This window comes from Tachypleus tridentatus, chromosome 7, assembly GCF_004210375.1.
Source record: "Tachypleus tridentatus isolate NWPU-2018 chromosome 7, ASM421037v1, whole genome shotgun sequence".
Classification (NCBI taxonomy): Eukaryota; Metazoa; Arthropoda; class Merostomata; order Xiphosura; family Limulidae; genus Tachypleus; species Tachypleus tridentatus.
Genome location: NC_134831.1, coordinates 88332286 through 88360064, shown reverse-complemented (window position 1 = coordinate 88360064; position 27779 = coordinate 88332286). Strand labels below are relative to the sequence as shown.

The 27779-nt window shown below is 34.4% G+C and overlaps 1 protein-coding gene and 1 long non-coding RNA gene across 2 annotated transcripts in view; both read right to left on the bottom strand.

The window, feature by feature from the left end:
• LOC143256139 (uncharacterized) overlaps window positions 1-27779 on the bottom strand; it is a 141573-nt gene that overhangs the window by 73767 nt on the left and 40027 nt on the right. The gene's annotated exons all lie outside the window — the stretch shown is intronic.
• LOC143257720 (stress-activated protein kinase JNK-like) overlaps window positions 1-27779 on the bottom strand; it is a 63401-nt gene that overhangs the window by 21343 nt on the left and 14279 nt on the right. The window contains exons 3-5 of the mRNA XM_076516753.1: window positions 22359-22488; window positions 8286-8344; window positions 2637-2775 (exon numbers count right to left, since the gene is read on the bottom strand). Coding sequence (XP_076372868.1) covers window positions 2637-2775; window positions 8286-8344; window positions 22359-22488 — 328 coding nt within the window. The remainder of the gene's footprint in view (window positions 1-2636; window positions 2776-8285; window positions 8345-22358; window positions 22489-27779) is intronic.

The window sequence follows — 27779 nt, the reverse complement described above, 5'->3', positions numbered from 1 at the left end:
TAAAATTCATAAAAGGAAATTAAGGTAAAACAAAATAAAGTTAAAAAATACACATAAATAGCATTAAAACCAATTTTACATCTCGCCTACAGCAGTAAGAGAAAAACTACAGAAATACAAGTTGCAAAGGACTTTCTGTAGCATAATTGTAATTATCATAACTCACCAAGAAGACTAACAGGTAAGTTGAAAACCACCGCCAGTCACATGAAATTGGCTTTTCCAGTCCAGGTTCTCAGTTATTTAACATTACAGCCATTTGCTAATTTCAAATCAAACTAGATTTACTTTGATTCTTTAAAGGGAATCACATTAAAAAAATATCTAAATTAAAAAAGTTACATGGTATTAAAAGATTAATGGCCTTTAAAGAACTAAAACATTTCCAAGGTGAACAGTGTCCCCATCACCAATAACACTGTCTAACATTATGAACAAACCTTGGGACAGAACATGTTTAAAATGGTGCCATCATTGAGAGTCATAATGACAGCAAGTCAGTAAAATGCAGCTTATTGTGACCTGAGTGTTACACAGACAACACATTGGTGCATCAGTCCCAGATAAAAGAAAACAACGTGTAGTCTAGTTAGAACAACTTCCTCTTTCCTATCCTTATGGCAGCAAGACAGCCAAAGTCCAAGAGAGGGTTTTATTTGGAAAAGCTTGTTTTCACAATGCTCACTCCAAGTCGACTGCCAGCTGGCACGTAGATGAGCCTTGAATACAGGACCATAGTTTATGTAAGGAACAGACACATTCGTGATAGTGCCAAAGCAGACAGATTTAGCTGCAGTGTCAGGGAGCTTGTTCTCATGAAAACCAAAGTGGCCCAGTATCCACAAAAACTGGATAGAAGTAGATGTTAAAGACAAATTGGCCAGTCAGTTTTGAATATTGGTGAGAACAGGGTGTGAACCAATGTGAAGCAATTCCAGGGCCAGTAGAAAACTAAGCAAGTCACTATGAACAGTGCAATTTGAGTACTGCTTAGCTACTACGTGATCCGGGGGCAAGAGAAATAGCATACTGTTCAGCAGTAAACACAGAAGCTGTATAGGGAATTCTTCATGCAACCACCAAACCACAACAAACCGTGGCAGAGCCCACACAGTTACCTGATTTCAAACCATCTGTATAAACAGGAATAGAAGGATGGTTCAAAAGATGTTCAGCAAATAACAAACAGTATTTCCAATCGGGAATGTCTGCTTTTTTTTCAGATGACTTAAAGATAGGTCACATTTTGGGACTGTAAGAAGCCATGGTGGGATGGGCTGACCAGTGGATACAGCAATGTTATCTAAGGACAGGCACAATTCATCCAACTGTGCCTGGATACAAAGGCCAAAAGGAGCAATGGCAGATCATCTGTTCTGAAAAAAATATGGCCCACCGAGGAAGGAAAACACAACCCCAGATGGGGTGCTTTGGTAAGGAACAAAGTTTTGAAGCATGTAGTAGAGAGAGTTGCAAATGGCAGAGGTGTAAAGAAGGTTCATGAGACTCTGTGTACAAGCTCTAAACTGGGAAAGTGTGGAAAACCCCAGTGCAGAGCTGAAGTTCTTGATGATGAACAGGGTCCAGCATTTTCAAGGCCATATTCCTTGCTTAATAATAATTCAAGATTGCTGCTCAAAATCTTCAAGATGTGGTTGTTTACCTATAGACTGTTTTTTCACTATTTTATTTAAGTTTTATTTGGAGATCTATCATAAAAAAGGAATATTTCAGTGCCCATTGACCCCACCCACCATGGAGCCCTATGAGGGGATGCACTACAATGCCAAACAATGGTACTGCAGCAATGCCAGGATTTCGTGAGCACTATATTCAAACACCAGCATCAGATACAATGTTCACAACACCTGTTGAGTACTTCCAACACTGGTACTTGGTTGACCCCAGCCCAAGTGGACCAGCTGACTGACCCAAGGGGGCCTCCCCAAGGCTGCTCGTGTACAGGAATTCAAGGCCAAAGTGGTTCATGGGTTGCATCTCACAGGAAACACATGGATGGATATTTAGATCCCAGAGGAGGTTAACTGAAAAAACAGAACCTTACCCTCACCACATACAGTAATCTACACCAAGGGACTATCTGAATGAGGTGCTTATACGCAGTATCAGGATAAAGGGCACACTGACATAAGTAGGGAGTGTCATGAGACAAATATAACCAATGGCAATTAAATGTGGTATAAAAAAACTGAAGCAAATAAGAAAAATTCAGATCAACACTCAGACTCAGATGGACAAAAGAAGAAATCCTGGCAGTTGAGAAATAGCTGTAAGTATGAAGAGATAAGAATGTTTTGGAATGAGTATACATCATAAATGTTTGCACACACAGTCTTATGTATACATGTTTATTTGTTAGAGACAAATTACGAAGTTAAATATTACACCTATGAGGCTTACATTCCATAAAAGTAAGGTAACTTTGTGAAAAACTATTATATTTTTATGCTTACAATTTATAGAGATTTTTTCAGAATACAACTACTTTACTGAAGTACTAGATATACCTTGATCCCTATCACATCTCCAAAAATTAATGATATATACATCTAGTGGACTTGAATAATAGGTGTAAAATAGAAATATTTGAGTAAATTATGCATGAAGATACTTACCCTGTGTATAATACCAGCAGAATGTAAATGCTTAATGCCACAAAGCATCTGGTACAAAAGATAGGACATTCGTTCATGATCTAAGTCCATCTGAATTACTTGGCACAGGTTGGCATCCATTAACTCCATTACAAGGTACCTGAACATTGTATACAGTTACACGTAACACTGTACATCATTGAATAAAAAACAAATTAAAACACCATATACATTGAATAAATCTTTATATTTACATAAACCACTAAGAATTTGAATTATTTGTTATTCCATTTTAAAAATACTCTGGTGTAAGCTCTTTCTTACCTAATTTTATGTGATTTTACGTGAATTTCATCATGAATGATGAAATCATCATGTAACAAAAACCCTCCACCAAGATGCACCTCCATGTACATTAACTCAAGCCTATGCACTTGCACTCGTGAATTTTCATTCTTTGATGAGACAAACAAGAAAATGTGCACCAGATGTGGGGATGATAGATGGGAATGTGAGAAAGGTGAATACCTTCTAAAAAAATACATTTTCAGGTGAGAAAAATATTAACTTCTAACATAATAACTCACCTCCACAAACTGTGTACCTAGAATCCCATACTAAAATTTACTTACAGCCTTCAGAAAGCATCCTGAGAATGCCCATGGTATGTGACATCGAATAGCAGGGTTTCATGGATGCACATCCATGAGAGACCACATCTCATCCAGAGTGTAATTTTTGCTTGTATATGAAAAGGGAGAAGAAAAAGAAATTAAAGGTATGTGGCAGGTGTGCAAAATGTGGCATTAGAACATGTGTATATCAAGTACTTGCAAATTTGATGATGTTAAGAGTTAAGATGGGCACACCACATATGATTTGAATGCATCCCAACCACGTTAAACATTGTGGTTGTGGTGCATTCAGACCATACCTGGTGTGCACATCTTAACTCCTAACATCAGACTCTACATGTCTGACACCAGTCCTGGGAAGAGAACACAATGTTACATAATACTGATACCTGTACACACCTCAGCTATCAGATTCTACAAGACTTCCTTCTTCCAGCTGCAGGATGAGAACACATTAGTCAAGTTGTAAAAACCAGTATAATGTGTGGTCCCCTCAACTCTCCTGAAAAGGCATATGCTGGAAGAGGAAGACATTATATATATATATATATATATTGTATATCAATTTCTCAACTTGACTCAAACAGATACTATGGAATAGATTCTACCTGCAGAAAGAGAGCAGTAGTATAAAATATCAGGATATATTGTGTGCAACCCTAACTCTACTGGACAGACTGAATGCAGGAGGAGAGGACATAGTCACATAGTGTTGACATATCAACTCTACTGGACAGGCTCAGGATACAGAAGAAGAGTACATGAGTGACGTATCTGATTTGTATCAGGAGTGATTTGCACTACACTAACAATGTCACAACCTCCCCACTTCTCACTGCACTGATGCTAATTTTTCTAGCTACAGCTGTCAACTTCCAACCAGTTAACATTTTTCCATGGCCCATCATCATTAGTACACTGACAAATAGCAAGGGTCTCCCATTCTCCACTTGATTAACTAGAAGAGGATTCACATAGAGGAGACCCAGTGAAAGTGCCCAGTTCTCCACTGATCCTTCTTCAGTCCAGAAAAATCTTTTATGGGAAACAGCAAGCATAAGCTAAAGAAATGAGCAAAGCATCTCCCATGACAGTCCATGCAATAGATACAGTCTGGAGTGGACAGTAGAGTGAATACAGATATATATACAAACAGGACATCTCAAGCAGTCTTGCAGAACACTCAACCTCACAGTGGGCACATGTAGAGCAAGGGTGAATGGTATGAATACTTTCCATTATCCTAACTTCATGAAAATTTTACACAAGTATAGCCTGGAAGGCAACACCAACCACTTGGTATGTTTGTTTGATTGTTTTGTAATTCTGCACAAAGATACATAAGGCACTACCAGTCCCTAATTTAGCAGGGAAGAACAAGAGGGAAGGAAACTAGTCATCACCACAAACCTCCAACTCTTGAGCTACTCTTTTACCAATGAATAGTGGGACTGACTGTGACATTATAATTCATCCACAGCTGGCGAGTGTGTTCAGTGTGATGGATCCTTGGTAAGACTATAAAATGAAAGATGGACTCTGAAAAAGAAACAGCACATATTCTTCTCAAAGATGGGGGGGAGGTGATTAAAAATGGCAAACTGTGAAAAACAAAATTATCTAAAGATAAAACTCCTAAAACGTGTAGAGATGAATGTGGGGAAAGAGCCCATATGTCCACCATCCAAACTCATCCATGGGCTATCAAAGAAGATATGAATAAGAACAAAAATCTGACAAGTTTTATACAAATAACAGGGGAAAAGTCTGTGATCATCTACATCCAAAGATGAACATGTAAACAAATAAGTTGACAGACCTATCCTAAAAGGGAAGAATGAAAGAAGACCATGGGAAAAGAATGGTTCGAGGACAGGTACTGTCAGAGGCAAAAACTCTTAAGGAAAAAGTCTGCAACAAAACACAATGAACAACCAAACAAAACACAGGAGTCGAGCCCAACGTGCCAGATGAAGAGCAAGAAGGTAGATCATGTTGATGTGAAGTTTTGTCCATTCTCCACATGTTGGAAGTTCTATGCTCATCAAAAAATGAACCTCAATCCGAGAAGGGTGAGACTTGGTTTAATAAGTGGTAAGGGAATGTAGAAGTAGAAAAGGTAGGCTCCAATCATCTTGAGGAGAGGTTCACAAAGGAGAACAAAGAACCCCAAAATTATAAATCTGTGTTTACAAGGTCCAAAGGAATGAGGGTTTCAAGGGAAGCTACAGCATCTATAAGTGAAAGATCTTCTCACACTAAGAGAGAACAGAGTGTAAAACCTGGTGGCCAGATATGCCGTAGCTCAAACATAAAACAGACAGGCTAAATCTAGCTCAGACTAGAGAAGAAATTGCCAAAAAATACTCCACACTAAGAGTGTGTGAGCAAGGACTGAGAACACAAAATTAATCCCACACACACAAACCAAGTAGCCAACATAAAACAAGGAAAGTAGGAGAAAAGGATGTGATATTGTATTATATAGGTTTTAAAGTGTGTAATTTTTTTATTTTTTTCATTTTGGAGAGCAGTGTTTTATTTTAAATTCTGAATTTGCATACATGATGTATTTATATGACTGATTATTAAGAAATTACACTATTCACTTACAATAATAATGGGTGAAGAGAGAAATAGGAGAATTAAATGTATTATAGTTCAGTTAATTGAGAGTTAGTTTTCTAAATAGATTTTTCTGTTGATTATAGAATAGGATTTACTATTTTTTTTATTCCATCCTACATTAAGATCACATAATATCACTTAATATTAACAAAAGTACTGAAAAATGTATATGATCTCAATTCTTCCAGATGCAATTCAAAGAACATAAGGACAACCACAAGACAGCTTCAAAAATGTACAAGTGAAATACACTGCTGGCCAAAATCTCAAGGCCAATGAATATAAAGAAAAAAATATGCATTTTGCATTGTCAGACTCAACCAATTATTTGAGTAGAGCTTCGAAAGATGACAATAAGAAAAAAGAAAATAAAAATAAAAAACTTTTTTAGCATTTAATAGGAAAAATGTAAACACTATGAAATTAGCCTAAATACTAGTTGGTCAAAAGTTTAAGATCATACCAATAAGAAGTCCCAAACAGAGTAGGAAATGCCCAACAAGAGAACTAAGTATTGAGTTGCACAACCATCATTGACTGCATGGTCAATATAAGCGTTTGCAGAAGCCTGGCTGGAATTTTATTCCAAGTGGTGAAGATGGCTTCACAAAAATCATGCACTGTTTGGAATTGATGTCCATTTCTATAGACTTCCCTTGCCATCCACCCCCAAACATTTTCACTGAGGTTCAGGTTGTGTAAACACGATGGATGATCCAAAAGAATCACTATATTTGCCATGAAAAAGTCCTTTGTCCTGCGGGCATTGTGGATTGCAGCATTGTCCTCCTGAAAGATCCAATCATTTCTCCACAAGTGAGGGCCTTCAGTCAATAAAGATGCTCTCTCCAACATGCCAATGTAGCCAGCTGCTGTTTGATGCCACTGTATAACCTGAAGCTCCATTGTTCCATGGAAGGAGAAATCACCCCAGATCATGATGGAGCCTCCTCCACTGTGTCGTGTAGAAAATGTCTCTGGTGGAATATCCTTATCGTGCCAGTAACGTTGGAAGCCATCTGGACCATCCAGGTTAAATTTTTTCTCATCAGAGAACAAAACTTTTTTTCCACTTTTCTTCGTCCCATGTTTGGTGCTTCTCAGCAAAGTTTAACTGAGCTGATTCGTGGTGTAGAAGGAGGAGTGGCCTTTGAAGATGTTTACAGTTTTTAAAGCCTTTCTCTCGTATATGCCATCTTATTGTTCTTGAGCTGCATTCTGCATCTGTAAGGGCCTTAATCTGGTTTGACGATCAGCTGGTGTTTTGCCAGACAACCTGTCGAATCCTCCTGCTCAACGCCGGCGAAATTTTCTTGGGCTGATCACTTGAAATTCTCCTTCCGTATCCTTCAGGGTCTTTTAAAAAACTTGCAACAGCAATTTTACTATGCCCAATCTCACCAGCGATGGCACGTTAAGAGAGACTTTGTTTTGCAGCTAGACAATTCTGCCACGTTCAAATTCTGTCAACTTTTAGCCTTTGCCATGTTTTTTTACCCAATGTAACACTGGAGATGTAAGTGAGAGATGTTGACAATGCTAATGCTTGAACACAAATGACTAAATTTCGTTACGTGTTTACCGATTAATGCTTCGTTTCAGTATGGTCTTAAACTTTGACCAGCTAGTATTTAGGTTAATTTCATGGTGTTCACATTTTCCTATTAAATGCTAAAAAAGTTTTTTTTTTATTTTCCCTTTTCTTATTTTCATCTTTCATAGCTCTACTCAAATAAGTGGTTGAGTCTAACCACACAAAATGCATATTTTTTCTTTATATTCATTGGCCTTAAGATTTTGGCCAGCAGTGTATAAACAGTCAATCAGCTACAAGAAGTTTATGCATCACATGACTAAGGCATAGGCTAGCTACCATTTTAAATAAATGATGAGCTAAGAAACACAGAACTGAATGGTTTTATAATTTATTTAATTTACAACTCAACACAATTAATTCACCACATAAACTTCTACTGTATCTCTAAAATGGAACAACAAATTAATTGAAAATAGTATACTCTTCAGAGAGCAAATCTAAAACCTATTACATAATATGAAGCCATTTCATGCGAACAATTTCACTACAGTTCAAACATATACACAAATAAACAGCTCCAGTATGTAATCCAATCTGGATAAAAATACAATCACTACTTTACTAAAGAACTCACTAAACCCAAAATATTTATATTCAAAGAAAAAGATAGTAAGTGTATCTCCATCAAAGTTATATATATTAAAGACAAAACAGACAAGTTGCTTTACTTTTTTAAATTTATGTACCTTATTTCAACAAAACCAAAAAAAGAATTAAGTAGAAAAGTATGACTAAACTTTATCATGTTACTGTGTGTGAAGGTAAAATAAAACATTATCTAACATTTAGAAAAGAATCTGGAGTACTCACACATCTTGAAATTCTTCTAAGGACTTTTGAGGAGTAAAAGCATTCAGAAGACCTATAATCTGAAAAGTCAAAATGTTTCATAATTTAACATTTTCCAGTAAGTTTTAGTATATCCAATAGATATTTATCTCCACTTACATCTAGCTTTCCCAAATCAGTGCTGTCCTCACACACCTCCCTTCATGCTCATATCTAATCTTACACTATATTGCTGCAAATGAAAATACAACAACCCTCCACTTAGCAGTACAATACCACCCCAAGCACAACTGGTTCCCATTATACTGATTTTTTTTTTTCAATCATCATTTCAAAATTAGGCAAGAAAGTAGGATGCATAAGAAATGGAAAGGAAGAGTGGGAAATGTGAAAGAAAGGTAAGTATCTATCAAGAATAAATTTTCAGTGTTAGAAAATTTTAACCTTTGACTGACACATAACCTCCACTCAAATCTAGCTAGAATCCCATACAAAACTGGTGAAGGTGCCAGTGCAATTTTTACCAAGATGAGCCTCCTTCATGGAGTACATGCAGCACTATATACTTTGGACAGAATTGGGATACATTTGTAGGAGACAGTACCTCACCTGAACCAAAATGCACTATCTGTCTGGAAAGAGAAATGTCACAATGGTAGGCAGAAGATACAAGTATGGTCTTAGAGCCTGCATCACACTTCCACAAGTGATATATGTGCAGTGTAACTGTGACATGTCACACCATACCTGGTACATCAAATCCAGTCCAAATCCAATTATACTTCCAGATTGTAGTAGGAGAAGGCTTTCTATCATTTTCCCCTCAAGCCCAGTGTGGCAACAGAAAAGTAACATACACCATACAACTGAATAAGGCCTTATGTGGCTGGTCCCTTCACCAACACAAGACCACTTGGAAACCTGACTTCCAGGTAGCAGTAGAATAGTGGAGAGCTAGTCAAAGAGGTGAACTGTACTACATGGAAAATATACCATTGTCCTATTCTCTACTGAGTGAAAGATAGTCATACTCAGAAGGCATCCTCCATAGTTCACCAACCCAGAGTCTAGGAACTGGTTAGTGGTAAGAACTCCCTTGATGAAATAATAATCAGTGATGATGAGAAAACTCACTTGTAGAGAAAAATATAATTTAAAAATGGCTTGTCTGGGTTGAAAAAATTTTATGTAGAGAACAACGTTTCGACCTTCTTTGAACATTGTCAGTTTTGTTTTTTGTTTTTTTGTGAACCTGACGATGACCAAAGAAGGTCAAAACATTGTTTGCTGCTCTTCATAAAAATTTTCTCAGCCCAAACCAGCCATTTTCACATATGTGTAAGAACTCCCATGCTCCACCAGAAGAAAAAGGGAGGAAGAAAGAGTGTGGTGAAGAGTCTGAAGGACTATATGATTACAAGACAGAGCGATGGATGATCACTGAAACTAGGCAAGAAGGATCGGCAGGAACCCTCTGTCTGCTTTACATTTACAAGCCTTAATGAATAGATATAGTAAGAATCAGACCTAGTTTAAGAAAATGAGCACCAAAAGGATACCTCAAGCAGTATTGTGGAACACCTCCATTTTATGGATGAGTACTATACTGTGCCAGAATGGCCTATACTGTGCATATTTTGTTTAAGTATACCCTGGTAGCCAACAATTCCTGCTGAACATGATCCTTTAAAGGACTTACAGGTTCTGTACCAAGAGGGTAAGATAAGAAAAAAAAAAGACTTGAACAGTCAGAGACAACAATGTGTGAAGAATAGTAAATGGAGGCAGTACATAGCTTGATGAGATATTTAACAGTGATTGTGTGCAACAAAGGTGTGAGAGGTTATCCACATGCCAGTCTGAAAAATTTTGATTATAGAAGGGAGACAAAAGGTCAAAGGAAGGTAGGGTAAAGACAATGAGAACAACATTAACTCTTTCAGTACAGGCTTGTTCTCTGGGACTGACCTCATAATCACTATGTGCTTGTTATAGTTTTCATTCTATTACTTTTAAATTGATGAGTGTATGTTCACAAAATTTGGCAGACTATCAGTAAACAATACAAGACTTTCATTCACAAAATACCAGATTTTTTTAAATAAATCTTAAGGTTTGCTAAGCAATGTTTTTCTCATGCCATTTTTATTTTTGCACGTTCCCTATCTGACATGCAAAGTAATTTTCACTTTTAGATTAAAATACTTTTATACATCAGAAAATTATCAAATTTCACATACAATTTTCTTATAATATCCAGATTATTTTATCAAATGTTTCTTAAGAGAAAACGTTATGCTCTTTACACCAACCAATCTCTGCACGGGTTTAGTCAATTTGACCTATCTTGTAACCACCATTGAAAATTAGGAAATCAATATAAATTATGCCTTTTTTGTTCTATAATGACTACAGATTATAAATGTTTACACTAAATAACTTATACATTATACATTTATATAGATTTATTATTTTTATTATATTGACAGACATGCCTGGCAAACAATACAGAAGTTAAGATGATACAATGTATGTGCGATTATGTTATCGTATCTAATAATAGAAAACTGGCCTTCACTTTTAAAAAGTGATTTGTTTTGAATGTGTTTTAGTGGACTAGTATTTGGTAAAACATAATCACATATAAATTATTATAAACTGTAGATGTATATAGATTATTACATTTACAAACAAGTTCTTCAACTAATTTTCCTTAAAATATAGAACAGTAGATAAAGAAATAAAGTACACAATTATCTCTTCTGGTTATCTTTGTATATGCCTCAGTAAATTTTGCACATGGAGGATGTGAAACGAAATAATTTTTTTAGGTTTTATATCAATAACCAGAAAGTAACTACTTCACAGAATTCCTTTATTATTTATTAAGTTTAATAACTAAGCTGTATTTGTATCTCAAAAAATAGGAAATCATGAACATACTAAAGAATCAACTTATCAGCACAAAGGTTTGTCTAAAAAAAAGAAAGAAAAAGAGGATGCCAATATATTTTAATATAGCTGAGAAAACTGCTAAGGGGACATCATGAGTTTCCAATTACATATAGAAGTGTAAAGAAATAAGGAACTGTTTCCAAAAATGGAAAGAGGTGAGTAGGGCAGGGTGCACTGTATCTGATTTCACTGCACAACAATTGTTTTTGAAAAGTTTTGCTTCCTGAAGAGTTTTTGCTGATTGTGACAGGTACCTGGTGGGTATGCACAAATATAGTTTTGGTTTTGCTTCATCACATAGGAACTCTGAGAAATGGACAGTTAACTGTTTACCGGCAATAACGTATTTAATTGCATTTATGTTTCTAATATACTATTAAGTTCAACATACTTAAAAGTGTTTTGCTCCTGATTGTTGTTTGCATTCAATGTCCAGTGTATCACGTTGCAGTGCCCAACAGCAGTCAGCAAGCACTGATGGATTCCAGCTGCCCTGATATCATTTTTCCATTATAGCAACGTCCTGGTGATATCTTTCACTATGTTCATCACTGACAGCACCAAGATTTGTGGGGAAGAAGTCCAAGTGTGAGTGGAGAAAATGAATAATGAGTGACATATTGCACTTCATTGTTTTGTATGCTTTGAGAAGTTTGTCTACCAGCTGAATGTAATGTGGGGCTCTGTAATTGCCAAGAAAATTGTCAACAACGTCTTTGAAGTCTTTCCAGGCAATCTCTTCCGGCCCAACTAACAGATCTTCGAACTGCTTGTCGCTCATAACATGTCTGGTCTGAGGGCCAACAAAAATGCCCTCTTTGATCTTGGCGTCAGTTATTCTTGGAAACATCTGTCTTAAATAACGAAAACCTTTGCCTTCTTTGTTCATTGCTTTCATGAAATTCTTCCTAAGTCCCAATTTTATGTGAATAGGAGGCAAAAAAATCTTTGCCAGGCCAACAAGTGGTTCATGTGCCACACTTTTCTGTCCTGGAACTAACTTTTTACGTAAGTGGCCAGCTCTGCCTAGAATAATGTGACACTTTGGCACAACTGTCCCACTCACAGATGAAACAACAGTACTTTGTATAGCCGAGTGGCAGTCCCAGTAACAGAGCAACAACTTTCAGATCTCCACAGATATTCCAGTTGTACTTGCTGTACTAGATGTGCTTCAGCAACATTTCCATGTTCTTGTAGGTTTCTTTCATGTGTACTGCATAGACAACAGGTATTGAAGGTTGAACATTGTCATTGTGTAACAGAACAGTTTTGAGACTGAACATTCATGAATCAACAAAGAGGCGTCACTCTTACGGGTCATGGTCATATCCCAAAGCAGAGAACAATCCTTCGATGTCAAAACAGAAACAGAGACTGTCAACTTGTGCAAAGAATTTGGTTACATCATCTTTGCAGCTTCAAAAAACAGAAATTTTCGTACCTGGTGACAGCAAACACCATTCCAGCAGTCTTGAATCCAGCAATTCAGCTTTTGTTTTGACAGACCTAAATCTCTGACAAGATCGTTTAATTCTGACTGTATATATGTATATGTAAATATGTAAAAATGCTCCTCTACATAAAATATTTTCTCAACCCAAACGAGCCGTTTTTACATATATATTCCTCTACAAGTGGGTTTTCTCGACATCACTAATTCTGACTGTGTTATGAGATGTGGATCGCCTGAGAAGCACGGTTCAAAATCACAAACTGCATTGCAGTTTCTTCACCTGGTTCGTCTAAGGTCCATTCTTCTGGTGGTTTCGGAATTTGAAGACTGTTGTCATGTGGCACGGGTCTCATTGTTGAAGGCAGATTAGGATATTCAATTTACTTCTTGTTTTTGGCAGAGAAACCAGACACATTAGTCAAACAGAAGTAGGAGTCTGTCACATGGTCTTTCTGTTCTCCCCATATCATAGGGACAGCAAATGGCATTTCTTTTGAGTTCCTCTGAGCCAAGTTCTCAGACAAACAGCACATGTCACACAACAAATGTGAGGCACCCATTCCTGGTATTGATCACCAATTTAACAGCCGAAGTACAAATGATATGCTCTCTTCACAAGAGCAGTCATTGAGCGCCTCTGATAAACAAGAGTATACTCACCACAAATATAGCGAAATGTATCTCAGCTGTTACGACATTGACAAGACATACTGACTGACACCAATGGTCCTGTAAAACATCTATAACATCTAACTTACTTGTTACAGTGCTACTGAGGCAAAGCTATATTCTGAAACAATATGTACACACTATAAGGTTTATATTAATCCAATGAGCAGCATTTGTGTATGCAAGCCACTTTTATAACCTGCTGATACAGTGTCAAGCTGGCTCCAGTCTGCCCAGACATGCCTGGGCTGCATACTTCCACAGAGAAGCTTCCAACATGGCCTGATTTCATATTTGGACATGCCCAGACTGCACAAAACATTATCCATAGGTCTCTTGCAGAAAGAAAACTTTTGGACACAAATATAAGAAAAAACATGACAAAACTGAAGATTTTGATGAAACAGTATGTGATGGGCAAATTTGGATGTGATTTTCGTGATCAGCAGCCAAAAATCTATAAGGAACACCCAACAGTGTTCTACAAGCAAAAACTTTGTTGTGCAGTGTTTACTGAATATAGTGATATTTCAACATAAGGTTTTTAATTTACATTTCTGCTTGTCAATACTGATAAAATAAGTTCTTAATTTGTATGAAACTATAGACTTGATATTCTGACATCATAAACATATAATTTTAACAAATTTTAACATAAAACCCTACATTTCAATGTGTTCTTTTAATATTTACTTTTAAATTATGAAATAAACTCATATATAATATTAAAGTTTGAATTATAATCTACAGTTTGATATCAAACTTAGAGATAAATTCATAAAACAGTAGTTCAATAAAATTTTCAATGTTAGTCAACAAACACGATGACATTCTTTAACATATGATCCATCTTAAAGGGGTTAAATACCCAATGAGAGAGGCCAGGATAACAGGAGAGGCTTGGGAGAAAAACACCCAACAGAATGGGAAAACTGGAAAATAGTGGAGAGAGACAGCAAGAAACCAGCAATAGTCAAGATAAATGAGCCATGCTCAAAAAGCTATGTGAATAATGCAAAGAGATGTGAAATGGAAAAATGAGAAAGATCAGAGGACAGTCTCACAAAAGGACTGGGAAATAAGGTGTAATTAGCATCAATAGCATCAAACACATTCAAACAACAAAATAATGAAAAGGGTCTTAAAAAAGTGGCAATATAAAGAACAGGTCAACAAAGGTTTAAAAGGAGGAATGGTAAGTGCATGGAGGATGACACAGAAGTTCTCAATCCAGGAAAGAAGCAGTGTGAGGAGGATGGGGATGTGGAGGAAATGAAATAAAAAAAGAAAGGACTGATAAATGGAATACATGGGCACAAATGTATGAAATATGGCTGAAAAAGTCATGTAATAGCCTAAGACAGAAAAGACTGGAAGCCCCCTGTCAGAGAGCCAGGTTAGAAAGGAAATGAAGTGAAGAAGGAACCAAGTATTGTACATGTACTACTTTCTTTGGTAAATGTCATGGAGAAAGGATGGAAGGAATGCAAAATCAAAGATATCATGCATTGTGAAAATCTAGCCTGCTGAGTCAAGAACCGACAAAAGCCACACATGAATCCTGAGTTTGGAAGTAGATAATGTAAACCAGACTGGGACTAATGTAGGAAGGTATGGGAGAGAGAGAAAGGAAGGAAAGGTAACACCAGCATTTAGAAAAAAAAAAGTGAAAACCATAGCAGAGCTCTCCATTATGGAGTCACCAAAAGAACTCAACACAGACTGGCTTGGATGATCGAAAGGAACCAGGGAAGGTGGGCATAACAGTATATACGAACCTAATCCCAAATGAAAGCATCCACTGCTCCAACTAAAGGGTATCAAACAGAAAATCAAAACCGTAGCAGCCGAGAATTGTGATGAGTGGCAAAGGTGTTCAAGCTCAACAACATTCTATTAGGCATAGAACCTCCAAAGCACCCATGGGTCCGTGTACATTCCATAGGAAGAATCCTGTTAAAATGTGACAAATGGTCCGCAACAATATGCAGGGCACCAGTAATATGACAAGCCAACTAAAGAACATGATGGCTGTGGACCCAATACAAGAGATCTAGTGCCACAAATCAGAAGCTTCTTGACTGAATGCTCCTTTGCCTAAAGATATACAAGATCACTCTTCAGCTGTCAGAATGCACCATCACTGAGCAGCTATGCAGGGCCTAAAGAAAATAAACTACAACACAATGAACTATGAGGAGCTCAAAGATTGATATAAAGACAGTCCACAACCTTGAAACCTCCCAAGTGTCAAGATAAGCATCCCAACTGGAAGAAGACCATCTATATAAAAATCAAAGAGGAGGAAGAGGAACACTAATAATGGTGTTGTCTTGATTCAACCACCATGCAAAGTTAGTCTGTAAGGAAAGAGGAAGAATGAGAAGGGCATTCAATATACCTCAAACAAGGTTCTACTGTTGCAACAAAACCCACTGAAGGTAATGCACGTGGGCATAAACAAGAGGGATGAACAGAGAAGCCTACATCCCCAAAAGAGAGAACCTCTCATGCAGTGGAAGGAGAAGCTAAGGGCTAGAAGTTCAAAGCCCACAACCAAAGAGGAGAAGGCTAGGACTGACTAAGCAGTAGTTAAGTAAAGATCTCTCTACACTCACCAACCAATCACCCTGTGTAATTTCTCTTAGGATAAACTGATTATAAAGGGTAGAATAAGCCTGTATGGAAGTTAGAAGTAGCCAGTCATCCAGGTTATGGTAGAAAACAAAGGCCCAAGGAATGAAGGAGAGAGACAACTTACCAGACCATTCAACAAAAAAATTTAAAACTGATGTAAGTCCACACACAAGAGACTGGAACTGAAACACACATCTCAAATAAACAAAATAGAGATAACATTGGAATAAAGAGGAGAAGGAAATGTGGAGATACATCCAACATATTGAATTGCATCACCAACAGATCAGATGTGAACATCCAATGAAGGGCTAAGTAGAAATTCACAATGACCTTTGGGAGGACCACGAATTTTAGAGCAGACAGATCAGTGATGAGGTGCCAGTCCTCTGTCTCATAAGGGAACACAAAAAAATGGAAATAAACATCAAGAAATGAAGGAACTCCCTGTTTAATGGCTCCCTTGTGTAGCAAGTCCCAAATTATAGAAGATAGAGAATAAGTAACGTCCAGCAATAGAATTCTGAGGAAGAGGAAAAGAAATGGGATGCAAAGACCCTCCCATATGTCTCCATGTGTTGGAAAATCTGAGGAGTCTAGCCTCCACAAGCCCTGAACCCACTACACAGTCACCAAAAATACCAGTTACCCTGAAGAGATGCTCCACAGACCAATGATGAACCTCAGGAATACAAGATGCAGCAACCAGCAAGGGATAGAAAGGAGGAAAATGAGATGGGAGAAGTTTGGGATAAGCAGGAGACCAAGGATGAATGGGAGGTATATAATCAGGCTGACCCAATCCTGGTCTTCAAAAAGTTAGGAATGTCCCTAAAAAATCCTTTTGGTATAGAAAAGGTGTCATGTGCAAATTACACAAAGAGGAGAGAGGCAAACAAACCCAAAACAAAAGGATGTCCTACCCAAAAGATCCCAAAAACAGATCAGCCATGTTTGCAAAGCAAGGACAAAAGAGGAGAGCCATGCTAAAGTGGAAAACTGTGGATTCCGACTATCAAAAACCCATCAGAAAAGCAATAAATAGCCTTGAACAACAGATACAGAGAAAACAAAGAATGGAAAAGAACATACAGGGTGAGATGATTATGGTACAACCAGAGCTGGGGAAAAAAAAACACAAAAGTATTAGGGTTCAATTCCCACAATGGGACAATTAAATCTAAATACTGAGTCTAAATATGGAAATTCAGAACAATGATATGCTCCAGCATGGTTGTCCAGAGTATGTGGGGTTGAAGCATACTGACATCTAAACAAAACTGTTTCCTAAAATGACTAAGTGGAGAAACACTAAATAGTGGTCCAACAGCTCATCACTGAGAAGGGCAGGAGTATAATAATAGGAAATGGGAGATAAAAGAAAATACAGCATACCTGATTGTTTAAATCTAGAAATGAAGGAGAAAGTGTGGTCACCTATCTTATAACAACACGACTGTGAGCCATAAACAGGAGGGGGAACAGACTGTCCAAATCCTCATTAACATGTTCAGGCAAACACTCCAATCTAAAATGAGATTAAGGACTGCATGGAATAGAGAGAACTATACACAACAGGAGTTGTGTCATATTCATCTTGGTGAAGGGTTGCTGCATGACTGTTTGCATGATATTATACCAATATTTCACAAGAATATACATGAGGGTAGGTGGGAATATCAAGGCAAGTAGCATATATATGTAAAAATGGCTCGTTTGGGTTTAGAAAATATTTTACGTAGAGGAACATGTTTATACCTGTATTAAAATAATAAAATAAATAAATAAAATTATATATTCAAACATCTAACATCGCCCTCTACATTCCAACACTCAGTTACACAACCCCTTTCAAACATGCAGTCAGCTTCCGGTCAGTTACCTCTTCCTTTCTTTGTAAACCTGACGATGACCAAAGAAGTTCGAAACGTTGTTAGCTCCTCTCATAAAATATTTTCTCAACCCAAATGAGCCATTTTTACATATATATTTCTCTACAAGTGGGTTTTCTCAACATCACTGATTATTATTTCATCAAGGCTAGTGGCAAGCAAAAATGTGTGCATATAAAGGGCAGTGTAACCTGAGAAAAGAAATACTGAATAATAAACTTTTTGTGATAATAACAAATGAATACAACTATACTGTTGGTGTGAATGTGCTTTGTAGTCATTATGAGAAAAACATATACACTGTGACAAAAAGTGTCATTGGCCACTATTCAGTTTATTTTTCTCACAATGAGTACAAAGCACACTAATACCAATTGCATGCTTGATACTTTCCACTATGATAAAGATCCAGTTTATCACTCTTTAGTTAAACTGTGTTCAGGGTTACTGGTGAGTGGAATTCTCTGAAACTAGTAAAACCCAACAAAAAATGTTGATCAAGATGTAGATTGAACTTGACTTTCCTTGAACTAATATTTCAAGATTAAACAGTTTTCAGAATAGTTAAGTGTATACACTTATTATTTATTAATAAATAAATAAAAAACAAAAACAATGCAAGTTGTGGGATTCATGCCATCGATCACTCAGGTCACCAAATTTTAAAATTATACTTTCAAATGAATGAGAAATTTATTTTGTTATATTATTTGTTCTGCTGCTAGAAAAGCAGACTGGGTAGGTTTCTCAGGAGTCATGCAATTTTCTGAAAGTTCTAAATTACAAAAGTCTATAGCATGGACACATTCATATCACTAAACCTCATGTACTGTAAAATATCAATGTCAAACAAAAGTCTACAGCATGGACACATTCATGACACTAAACCTGTTGTATTGTAAAATCTCAGTGTTAAACAAGTCTATAGCATGGACACATTCATACTACTAAACCTCCTGTACCATAAAATATTGAACAGAAGTCTATAGTATGAACACATTCATCCCACTAAACATTATGTATTGTAAAATATTGAACAAAAGTCTGTAGCATGGACATATTCATACCACTAAATCTCCTGTACCATAAAATATTAAACAAAAGTCTAAAGTATGAACACATTCATCCCACTAAACATTATGTACTGTAAAATATTGAACAAAAGTCTGTAGCATGGACATATTCATACCACTAAATCTCCTGTACCATAAAATATTAAACAAAAGTCTATTGTATGGACACATTCATCCCACTGAACATCATGTACTGTAAAATATTGAACAAAAGTCTGTAGCATGGACACACTCATACCACTAAACCTGACATACTGTAAAATATTAATGTTAAACAAAGTCTATAGCATGGACACATACCACTGAACATCATGTACTGTAAAATATTGAACAAAAGTCTGTAGCATGGACATATTCATACCACTAAATCTCCTGTACCATAAAATATTAAACAAAAGTCTATTGTATGGACACATTCATCCCACTGAACATCATGTACTGTAAAATATTGAACAAAAGTCTGTAGCATGGACATATTCATACCACTAAATCTCCTGTACCATAAAATATTAAACAAAAGTCTATTGTATGGACACATTCATCCCACTGAACATCATGTACTGTAAAATATTGAACAAAAGTCTGTAGCATGGACACACTCATACCACTAAACCTGACATACTGTAAAATATTAATGTTAAACAAAGTCTATAGCATGGACACATACCACTGAACATCATGTACTGTAAAATATCAATGTTAAACAAAGTCTGTAGCATGGACACACTCATACCACTAAACCTGACATACTGTAAAATATTAATGTTAAACAAAGTCTATAGCATGGACACATACCACTGAACATCATGTACTGTAAAATATCAATGTTAAACAAAGTCTATAGCATGGACACATTCATGACACTAAACCTCTTGTATTGTAAAATCTTAGTGTTAAAAAAAACCAAAATGTACAAATAAATGTAAACAAAGAGCTTTTGTGCAAATTGCACCACTCCTGATAAAACTGGATTTCCAATTACGTTTTTTTGATGGATGTGCAACATTTAGACTAAAACATCCTTTGAATAAACATAACCAATTTTATGAAATTTCAAATAATTAATAAAACTGGATTTTTAGGTTTTCATATAATAATTTGTAATGGTATACTTCATAAATAATTTTTTTAATTTCACACAAGTTTTTAATGAAAGCTCAATCTCAAGAGTTATATTCTACTCTTTTGTTGGACAAAAAAAGACCAAGTGGGTCTTTGATCATTAAGGACAGGTAAATCTTTTTATCAGAAGGTGTTTCTCAGACAAGAAGTTTTTTTTAATCTTATCACCCTGCACTGACACCTCACAAAGAAAGATTTTAGAAGTTTTAAAAACATATTGATAAATAATAATGCATGTACACTACTCTAGCTCAGCATCCTATACTCAAAGAAATAAATCAGTGTTTCAGTGATGTCGAGAAAACCTACTAGTAGAGAAATATATATGGAAAAACGGCTCGTGTGGGTTGAGAAAATATTTTTGTTCGCTCTTCTATGTAAAATATTTTCTCAACCCAAACGAGCCGTTTTTGCAAATAAATTAGTGTATACTCTAGCTCTTGTAGGCTAAAGTTGAGAGCTTCAATAGCTACAGTTTGCTAAAGAAATAAACATTCTCTACCAAGTAATAATACAACAAAAGATAATTTTTTCTTATATACCACTCAAATTTAAAAACTTATACATCAAATTTATAATCCTACTGTAGATTTGAAATTATAGACAAAGAAATACAACAACTTTGATTTGTAACTTTTTTTTTGTAAATTTCATAAACTATATTTATGGTTAACCCTTTTGCTGTGGGCCAAGTATAATAAACACAAGTTCATCTACACATTTGCACATATTAAGTATTTGCACTATAACTTTTAATACATTATATGTATCTTCACAAAATTTAGTAGACTTTTAGTAAAGATTACAAGTATTTTATATACCAGAATTCAAAATTTTTTACCAAAGATTTGTTTGTGAAAATAGTTTGTTTTATTACTAATGTTATTTTCTACACTCCAAATATGTGGGTCTGTCATAACGAACTTCATAACCATCATAAAAAAATATATATTTCTATATAAATTACGCTTTTTCATGCTAGAATGATTACATATTATAACATGAACATACAAATGTTTAGTCTTAAAATATAGAACAATAAACCAAGAAATAAAGTAAACAATTATCTCTTCTCGCTACAACCTTTGTATTGGGTTGCTGCTTGACATAGATTGCTAAGCTTTTAAAATTTTGCATGTGTAGGATTATCAAACAAATTTTTTTTAGGTTTTATATTTACAGTTCAGTGACCAAAAAATCACAAATAACTATTTTGATACCACAGAATTCCTCTATAATTTCTCAAGCTCAGTTGATAAGGTTTATTTATATTAAAAAACACATGAAACTTCGAACAGACTAAAGACACAACCTACCTCATTGAAATCTTGGATTGAAAGAACATGGTAGTCTTTTCAAAGATTAAAATTTCTGAGAAAAACTGCTCTGGGGGCATTCTAAGCTGTTGATTGGTTATTCATACACCATATACTGTAGTAAGAGTACATAAGAGACCACTTCAAAATAAATGAAAAGAGTGGAACAGGACCACAGTGTTTGATTCAGTACACAAGCATACCTCAGCAAAATAAAAAGATACGAGGTTCTTATTTTATATTCTAGCTTGTCAGTATTAATACTTTGAATTCCTAACTTGTACAAAACTATAAATGCAGTATTACAGACTTAGTGTTTTGACATCATAAACATATTCACAGTGCTGCAACTTTAATGTTAAAAAATTAACTCATATATAATAATAAAGTTTGAATTATAATCTACAATTTGATTCCAAACTTATTGGAATCAATTTATAAAATAGTAGTTCAATAAAATTTTGAAATCAAGTCAACAAACTCAGTGACATGGCCTTTAACCCATGACCTGTTGTGAAAGGGTTAAAAGAAACAGATGTTATAGAAAATGTCTTTTGAAAGAGTGGCTTATAAAAAAAAACTTTATTTTAAGTTACTTTATTAAATGGTTAGTTAATTTTACCTTCTATCACTAACTGAAAGAACTAGCTGTTATACAACTAATTTCCATTGAAAAATATTCTAAAATATAGTACTTGCATGTTATTTTTCTGTTAAATCACAAACTAAAGGAAAAACTACTTAAAAATATGGCAAAAGAAGGTAAAGATGAGTAATTACCAAATTTAACATGCACAAGAGTCAAGATAAATTCATCCAAATTCATAGTTTTAATTTCAACAATTATTCTACTGTTATTTCCCTACTATATGGACGTACATAGTCTATTCCCAGGTACAAGTATACCAAACGTACTTACACTCTACATTCAGCTCAACATATCAATATTATATAAAAACAAACCTTTCACTTACATTTTTGTGATTCACAAGTTTCATCAGTTTAAATTCCCTATAGGCCCTTTTGGCATGAGTTACATTCTGAAAAGGTCTGCTTAGTTTCTTGATAGCTACGTGCTGATCTGTTACTTTGTCAAGAGCAGAACTGTAGAGAAACAAAGCATTTTTTTAAATGCCTATTGATAAAAATAATTATATCTCTGTACTGCAAGGAACAATGATTTATAGATGTAATAAACTACTGTTACAGACTTTTTACAGATCTAATAATGATTTATAGATGTGATAGACTACTGTTACAGAATTTTTACATATCTAATAATGATTTATAGATGTGATAGACTACTGTTACAGACTTTTTACATATCTAATAATGATTGATAGATGTGATAGACTACTGTTACAGACATTTTACATATCTAATAATGATTTATGGATGTGATAAACTACTGTTACAGACTTTTCACATATCTAATAATGATTTATAGATGTGATAGACTACTGTTACAGACTTTTTACATATCTAATAATGATTTATAGATGTGATAGACTACTGTTACAGACTTTTTACATATCTAATAATGATTTATAGATGTGATAGACTACTGTTACAGACTTTTTACATATCTAATAATGATTTACAGATGTGATAGACTACTGTTACAGACATTTTACATATCTAATAATGATTTATGGATGTGATAAACTACTGTTACAGACTTTTCACATATCTAATAATGATTTATAGATGTGAGACTACTGTTACAGACATTTTACATATCTAATAATGATTTATAGATGTGATAAACTACTGTTAGACTTTTTACATATCTAATAATGATTTATAGATGTGATAGACTACTGTTACAGACTCTTTACATATCTAATAATGATTTATAGATGTGATAGACTACTGTTACAGACTTTTTACATATCTAATAATGATTTATAGATGTGATAGACTACTGTTACAGACTTTTTACATATCTAATAATGATTTATAGATGTGATAGACTACTGTTACAGACTCTTTACATATCTAATAATGATTTATAGATGTGATAGACTACTGTTACAGACTTTTTACATATCTAATAATGATTTATAGATGTGATAAACTACTGTTACAGACTTTTTACATATCTAATAATGATTTATAGATGTGATAGACTACTGTTACAGACTTTTTACATACCTAATAATGATTTATAGATGTGATAGACTACTGTTACAGACATTTTACATATCTAATAATGATTTATAGATGTGATAAACTACTGTTACAGACTTTTTACATATCTAATAATGATTTATAGATGTGATAGACTACTGTTACAGACTTTTTACATATCTAATAATGATTTATAGATGTGATAGACTACTGTTACAGACATTTTACATATCTAATAATGATTTATAGATGTGTTAGACTACTGTTAGATATTTTACATATCTAACAGACACAACTTCATGTGTTTGCACATATAGAAAGTACCAAATTCACTCATTTTTGTTTTGATTTCTCTGAGTACACATTTAAAGCAAAACTGGTTTTGCCAAAATTTATCATAAGAATAATTTATTTCATCTGCAGTATGAAAACACTGATGACTAACAAGACACATAAAGATGCTAACTTGTATAAATAACTTCAGAAAAATGTTTCCTGATTCAGTCACTAAAAATTCTTTTACAATCAATGTTCAGAAATAGTAAAGTGCATTTGACTCTTAGCTCCACCATTCATTCAAAGAGAACTATATTCTCAATCAGGAAAATCAGTTGTCCATTATCTACTTCTTGTATTTATATATAAAAAACAAATCCCAATTTGTAATACTTCCATTGACAAAAATAAGTAGTAGCTTGTTGGACATGTATATATATAATTAAATCAGTTCTAATGGATTTTGGATTACACCAAGCTTGTGAGTATAGTTAGTGGACAAGAAAAGACTGAAATAAAAAAATTTAAGATGTACGTATAGTATGTGTGTTATTGGATTTGTGTACTCAGTAAACATAAAGTTAACAGACATGAAGTAGACGTAATAACTGTATGTCTTATGCTATACTCCAAATTAACATTTTTATAGAATTCATTATACTTGCAAATGCGAAATTACACTCTTTACATTTTTATCAACTAAAAGTATGTTAAAATTTCATAACTTCTGATACTTAAAACTGTTCTCCCAATTCTGAAGCTGTTTGATAGTTTTTCCATCCCACACACAACAGCAGCCATAACACAATAGAAATATTTCTGTCTGTCATAATTCATAGGTTTCAGTTTTCTTTTGTTCTCCTCAGCAATTTCTACTTCTTTATTTGTTTACTCCACCATTTCTTCAAAATGCTTTTCTTCACATAAAGATTAGGTACATATTTTTCTTGAACATTTAATTGGAACCAGTGTTCCTTCACAGATATATTACCATCTCCCACTTTACTGCTATCTTATTGTTGTAAACCACTTCACTTCCTTAATTTATCTAAAATACACATCTAGGTTTTAATCAGTACTATTCTAACTTTCATCATCAATATAACTTGCATCATTATCATTTTCATCAATGGATAAATTATCTTACTATTCTTTATTCAATGCTATATACTGTTGTAATCACTATTTAAACTCATAGTTGCTTTCATAAATGCCAATACTTTTAATCACCATACATTTAATCCTGGAACTCCTGATACTTGTTTTCCTGTTTTCACAAAGTTATTTGAGAAGAGATTCAGAAACTAATACAGTCTTAAGAAGTCAAAAGATGACACAATATAATGAAATAGGTTACTTTATTCCAATCATTTCTACCTGTTGCATTATTCATTATAAATAACTAGTCAAACAACAACGGTTGAGCTTACTCATTTTTTGTTTAAAATATGTAGATGTTCCACTAGTAACAGGTGAAATTAATAGCATTACCGATAATGTATTAGCTCATTTTTTTGTTTGACAAATATATTAGAAAACCTATAACAAAGTCATGGGTTAAAAGCAACATGATGCACAAATACCATAAAATTATGTTTGTACAGCTGATCAGATCTTACACATGACCCCATAAGTAATTTTAAGATTAAGCATGAATTTAACCCACAATTACACAAAGTAAACAAACATAAAAACAAAATTATCAAGTGGGTGCCAAATGTTAAAAGTCATGTGTGGCCAGACTGGTAGGTTTATCACTTAGGCTATAAATCCAAACACAAAATTAGCTAAACTTCCACAAATGTTTTTAATAAACCAGATGCATAAAACTGCTTAAATTACTATAATTAAGTTTTTGTCTTATCTGAATTACTCACAGGCATATGTATTGTGCCTAGCAATCTATTCTACATTACATTAAGTCTAATTACATTTTATGTCATAATCAAATTAGGTACAAGTTACAGTACTTAGTAGGCATTACTGCAAATAAGAAAGTAATATTTTTGAAAAGTCTAAATTGACAAAAGAGCATGAAATTAAACTTTAAAATGCAAATATTAGTTAACCCAATACATAAATAACATGACAAGTGAAAAAACAGTTGATATAAAGTTCAATGTATAGAAACAGCTAGTATCCAGCAAAAAATATATTTCTTCAAACTTTCACATGAAGGTGAATTGTTAAGGAAATTAAGAACTTTCACCAGATACTGGCTATTTCTTTTCATTTTACACATTTTCACTCCAGTGTGCACTATGCTACCTAAATTAATCCTATAACTCATAAGGTTCCATCAAGTTGACAGATTACTCTGGTTGGAACTCTTGCTATTATATAAAATTGATAAATATACATTACAAATTTCTTAAATAACTCATCATAAATGTTTTTATCCTGACCTGAATTATTCAGTGTTATTTGAATTATGTCTGCAAATTTATTATTAATTTAAAAACATATTCAACCAAATGAAGCAGAACATGCTCCTATTATATTCCTTTTGTGCTCTAGTCATTCTAGGAGCATGATGTGTGTTCATTTTAACCCTACGATATACATATAGTCTCTTGGAAACAGCTATCTGTTTTTCTTTGTCAGTTTTCTATTTCTTCATTCAGCTCAATTACTTATTTCTATACAATATCAAATAAACAGAAAAATGATTATTAGTCAGTCATCCAAAATTAAACACTGCTTTAAGCATTTCATTTACCGAACCGAAAGTACCACAACAAAGAATTGTCAAACCATGTTCTTGTATACCTTAACAAACATCCACTTTTGTTTTTGTTTAAACTTAAGTTTACTAGATGTATGTTTATAGCATATAACTTAATTTTTCCTCTCATTTCTCATGTAATATAATGAGGGGCTCAAAGGGCCCCTACTATGCATTTCTGTATGTTCTGTTATCCATGCATCCTATGGTTAACATATATGATTACTATGATGGACAACTTATATGTTACATCATTGAAAGCATATGACATAAATGCCCAATATCATCAGCAAAATCTGGATAACATGTAGAATTTATTTCAATATCCTGGTGATCCTCTTGGATGATATATTCATTCAAATGAAATGCAGCCAAATATATAAAATTAGTAAAACACTTAAAGTAATGTAAAACATTGCTCTAAATAAGAGCAAAGCCACACTGGACTATCATCTGTGTCCACCATAGTCAATCAAACTCTAGACTTTAGCAATGCAAGTCCTTGGGGACCTTAAAGGAACAATGACCCTAGTTCTTTCTTTACACATTATCAAAGGAGTTCTGAGCATGAAATAGTTCAAAGTTACAAAGTTTTTGCTGTTTTTATGTGAGGTGTACATCTTAGCTGTCAGTGGTGGATTTAAGGTTGTGTGGGCCCAAAATCCCATGTAATTTTACATACAATAAAATTATGAATGGGCCCCATTAAGACCAGGGGCCCTAGGGCTGAACCTCCTCTAGCCCCTTCCTAAATATGCCACTGTTAACTGTATTAAGTATTAATGAAACATTACAAAATCTGGAAGTTCATATAATTGAAATATAAACACACACATATATAAGTTTACATACACTGGAAAATCATTGTTAAGAAACGTGCTATAGGCAATAACTGATAACATTCTCCTTGTCACATGGATGAAATACACTCACCAACTTCAGGTACCATATCTGTAATACAATGTACCAATAAACCCAAATATACAACTTTTCAGATATTCCTGCAAAGCTACATCACAGCTATCTGCACTACCAACCATAATTTTGACTTGGCAAACTAGATACAGTACCCACCACTGACTATTGGACACGTATAATCAAGTAATAGGAATTCTTATATTTATCATTCTTATAATACACCCATAACATGGACCCTTAAATTCACAGATTTATACACTAAACACAATGTTATGCCTAGACCAATACACAACTGAAGAGATGAAAAGGAAAGTTTATATTACTTAATATCCCAGTACATGCAATT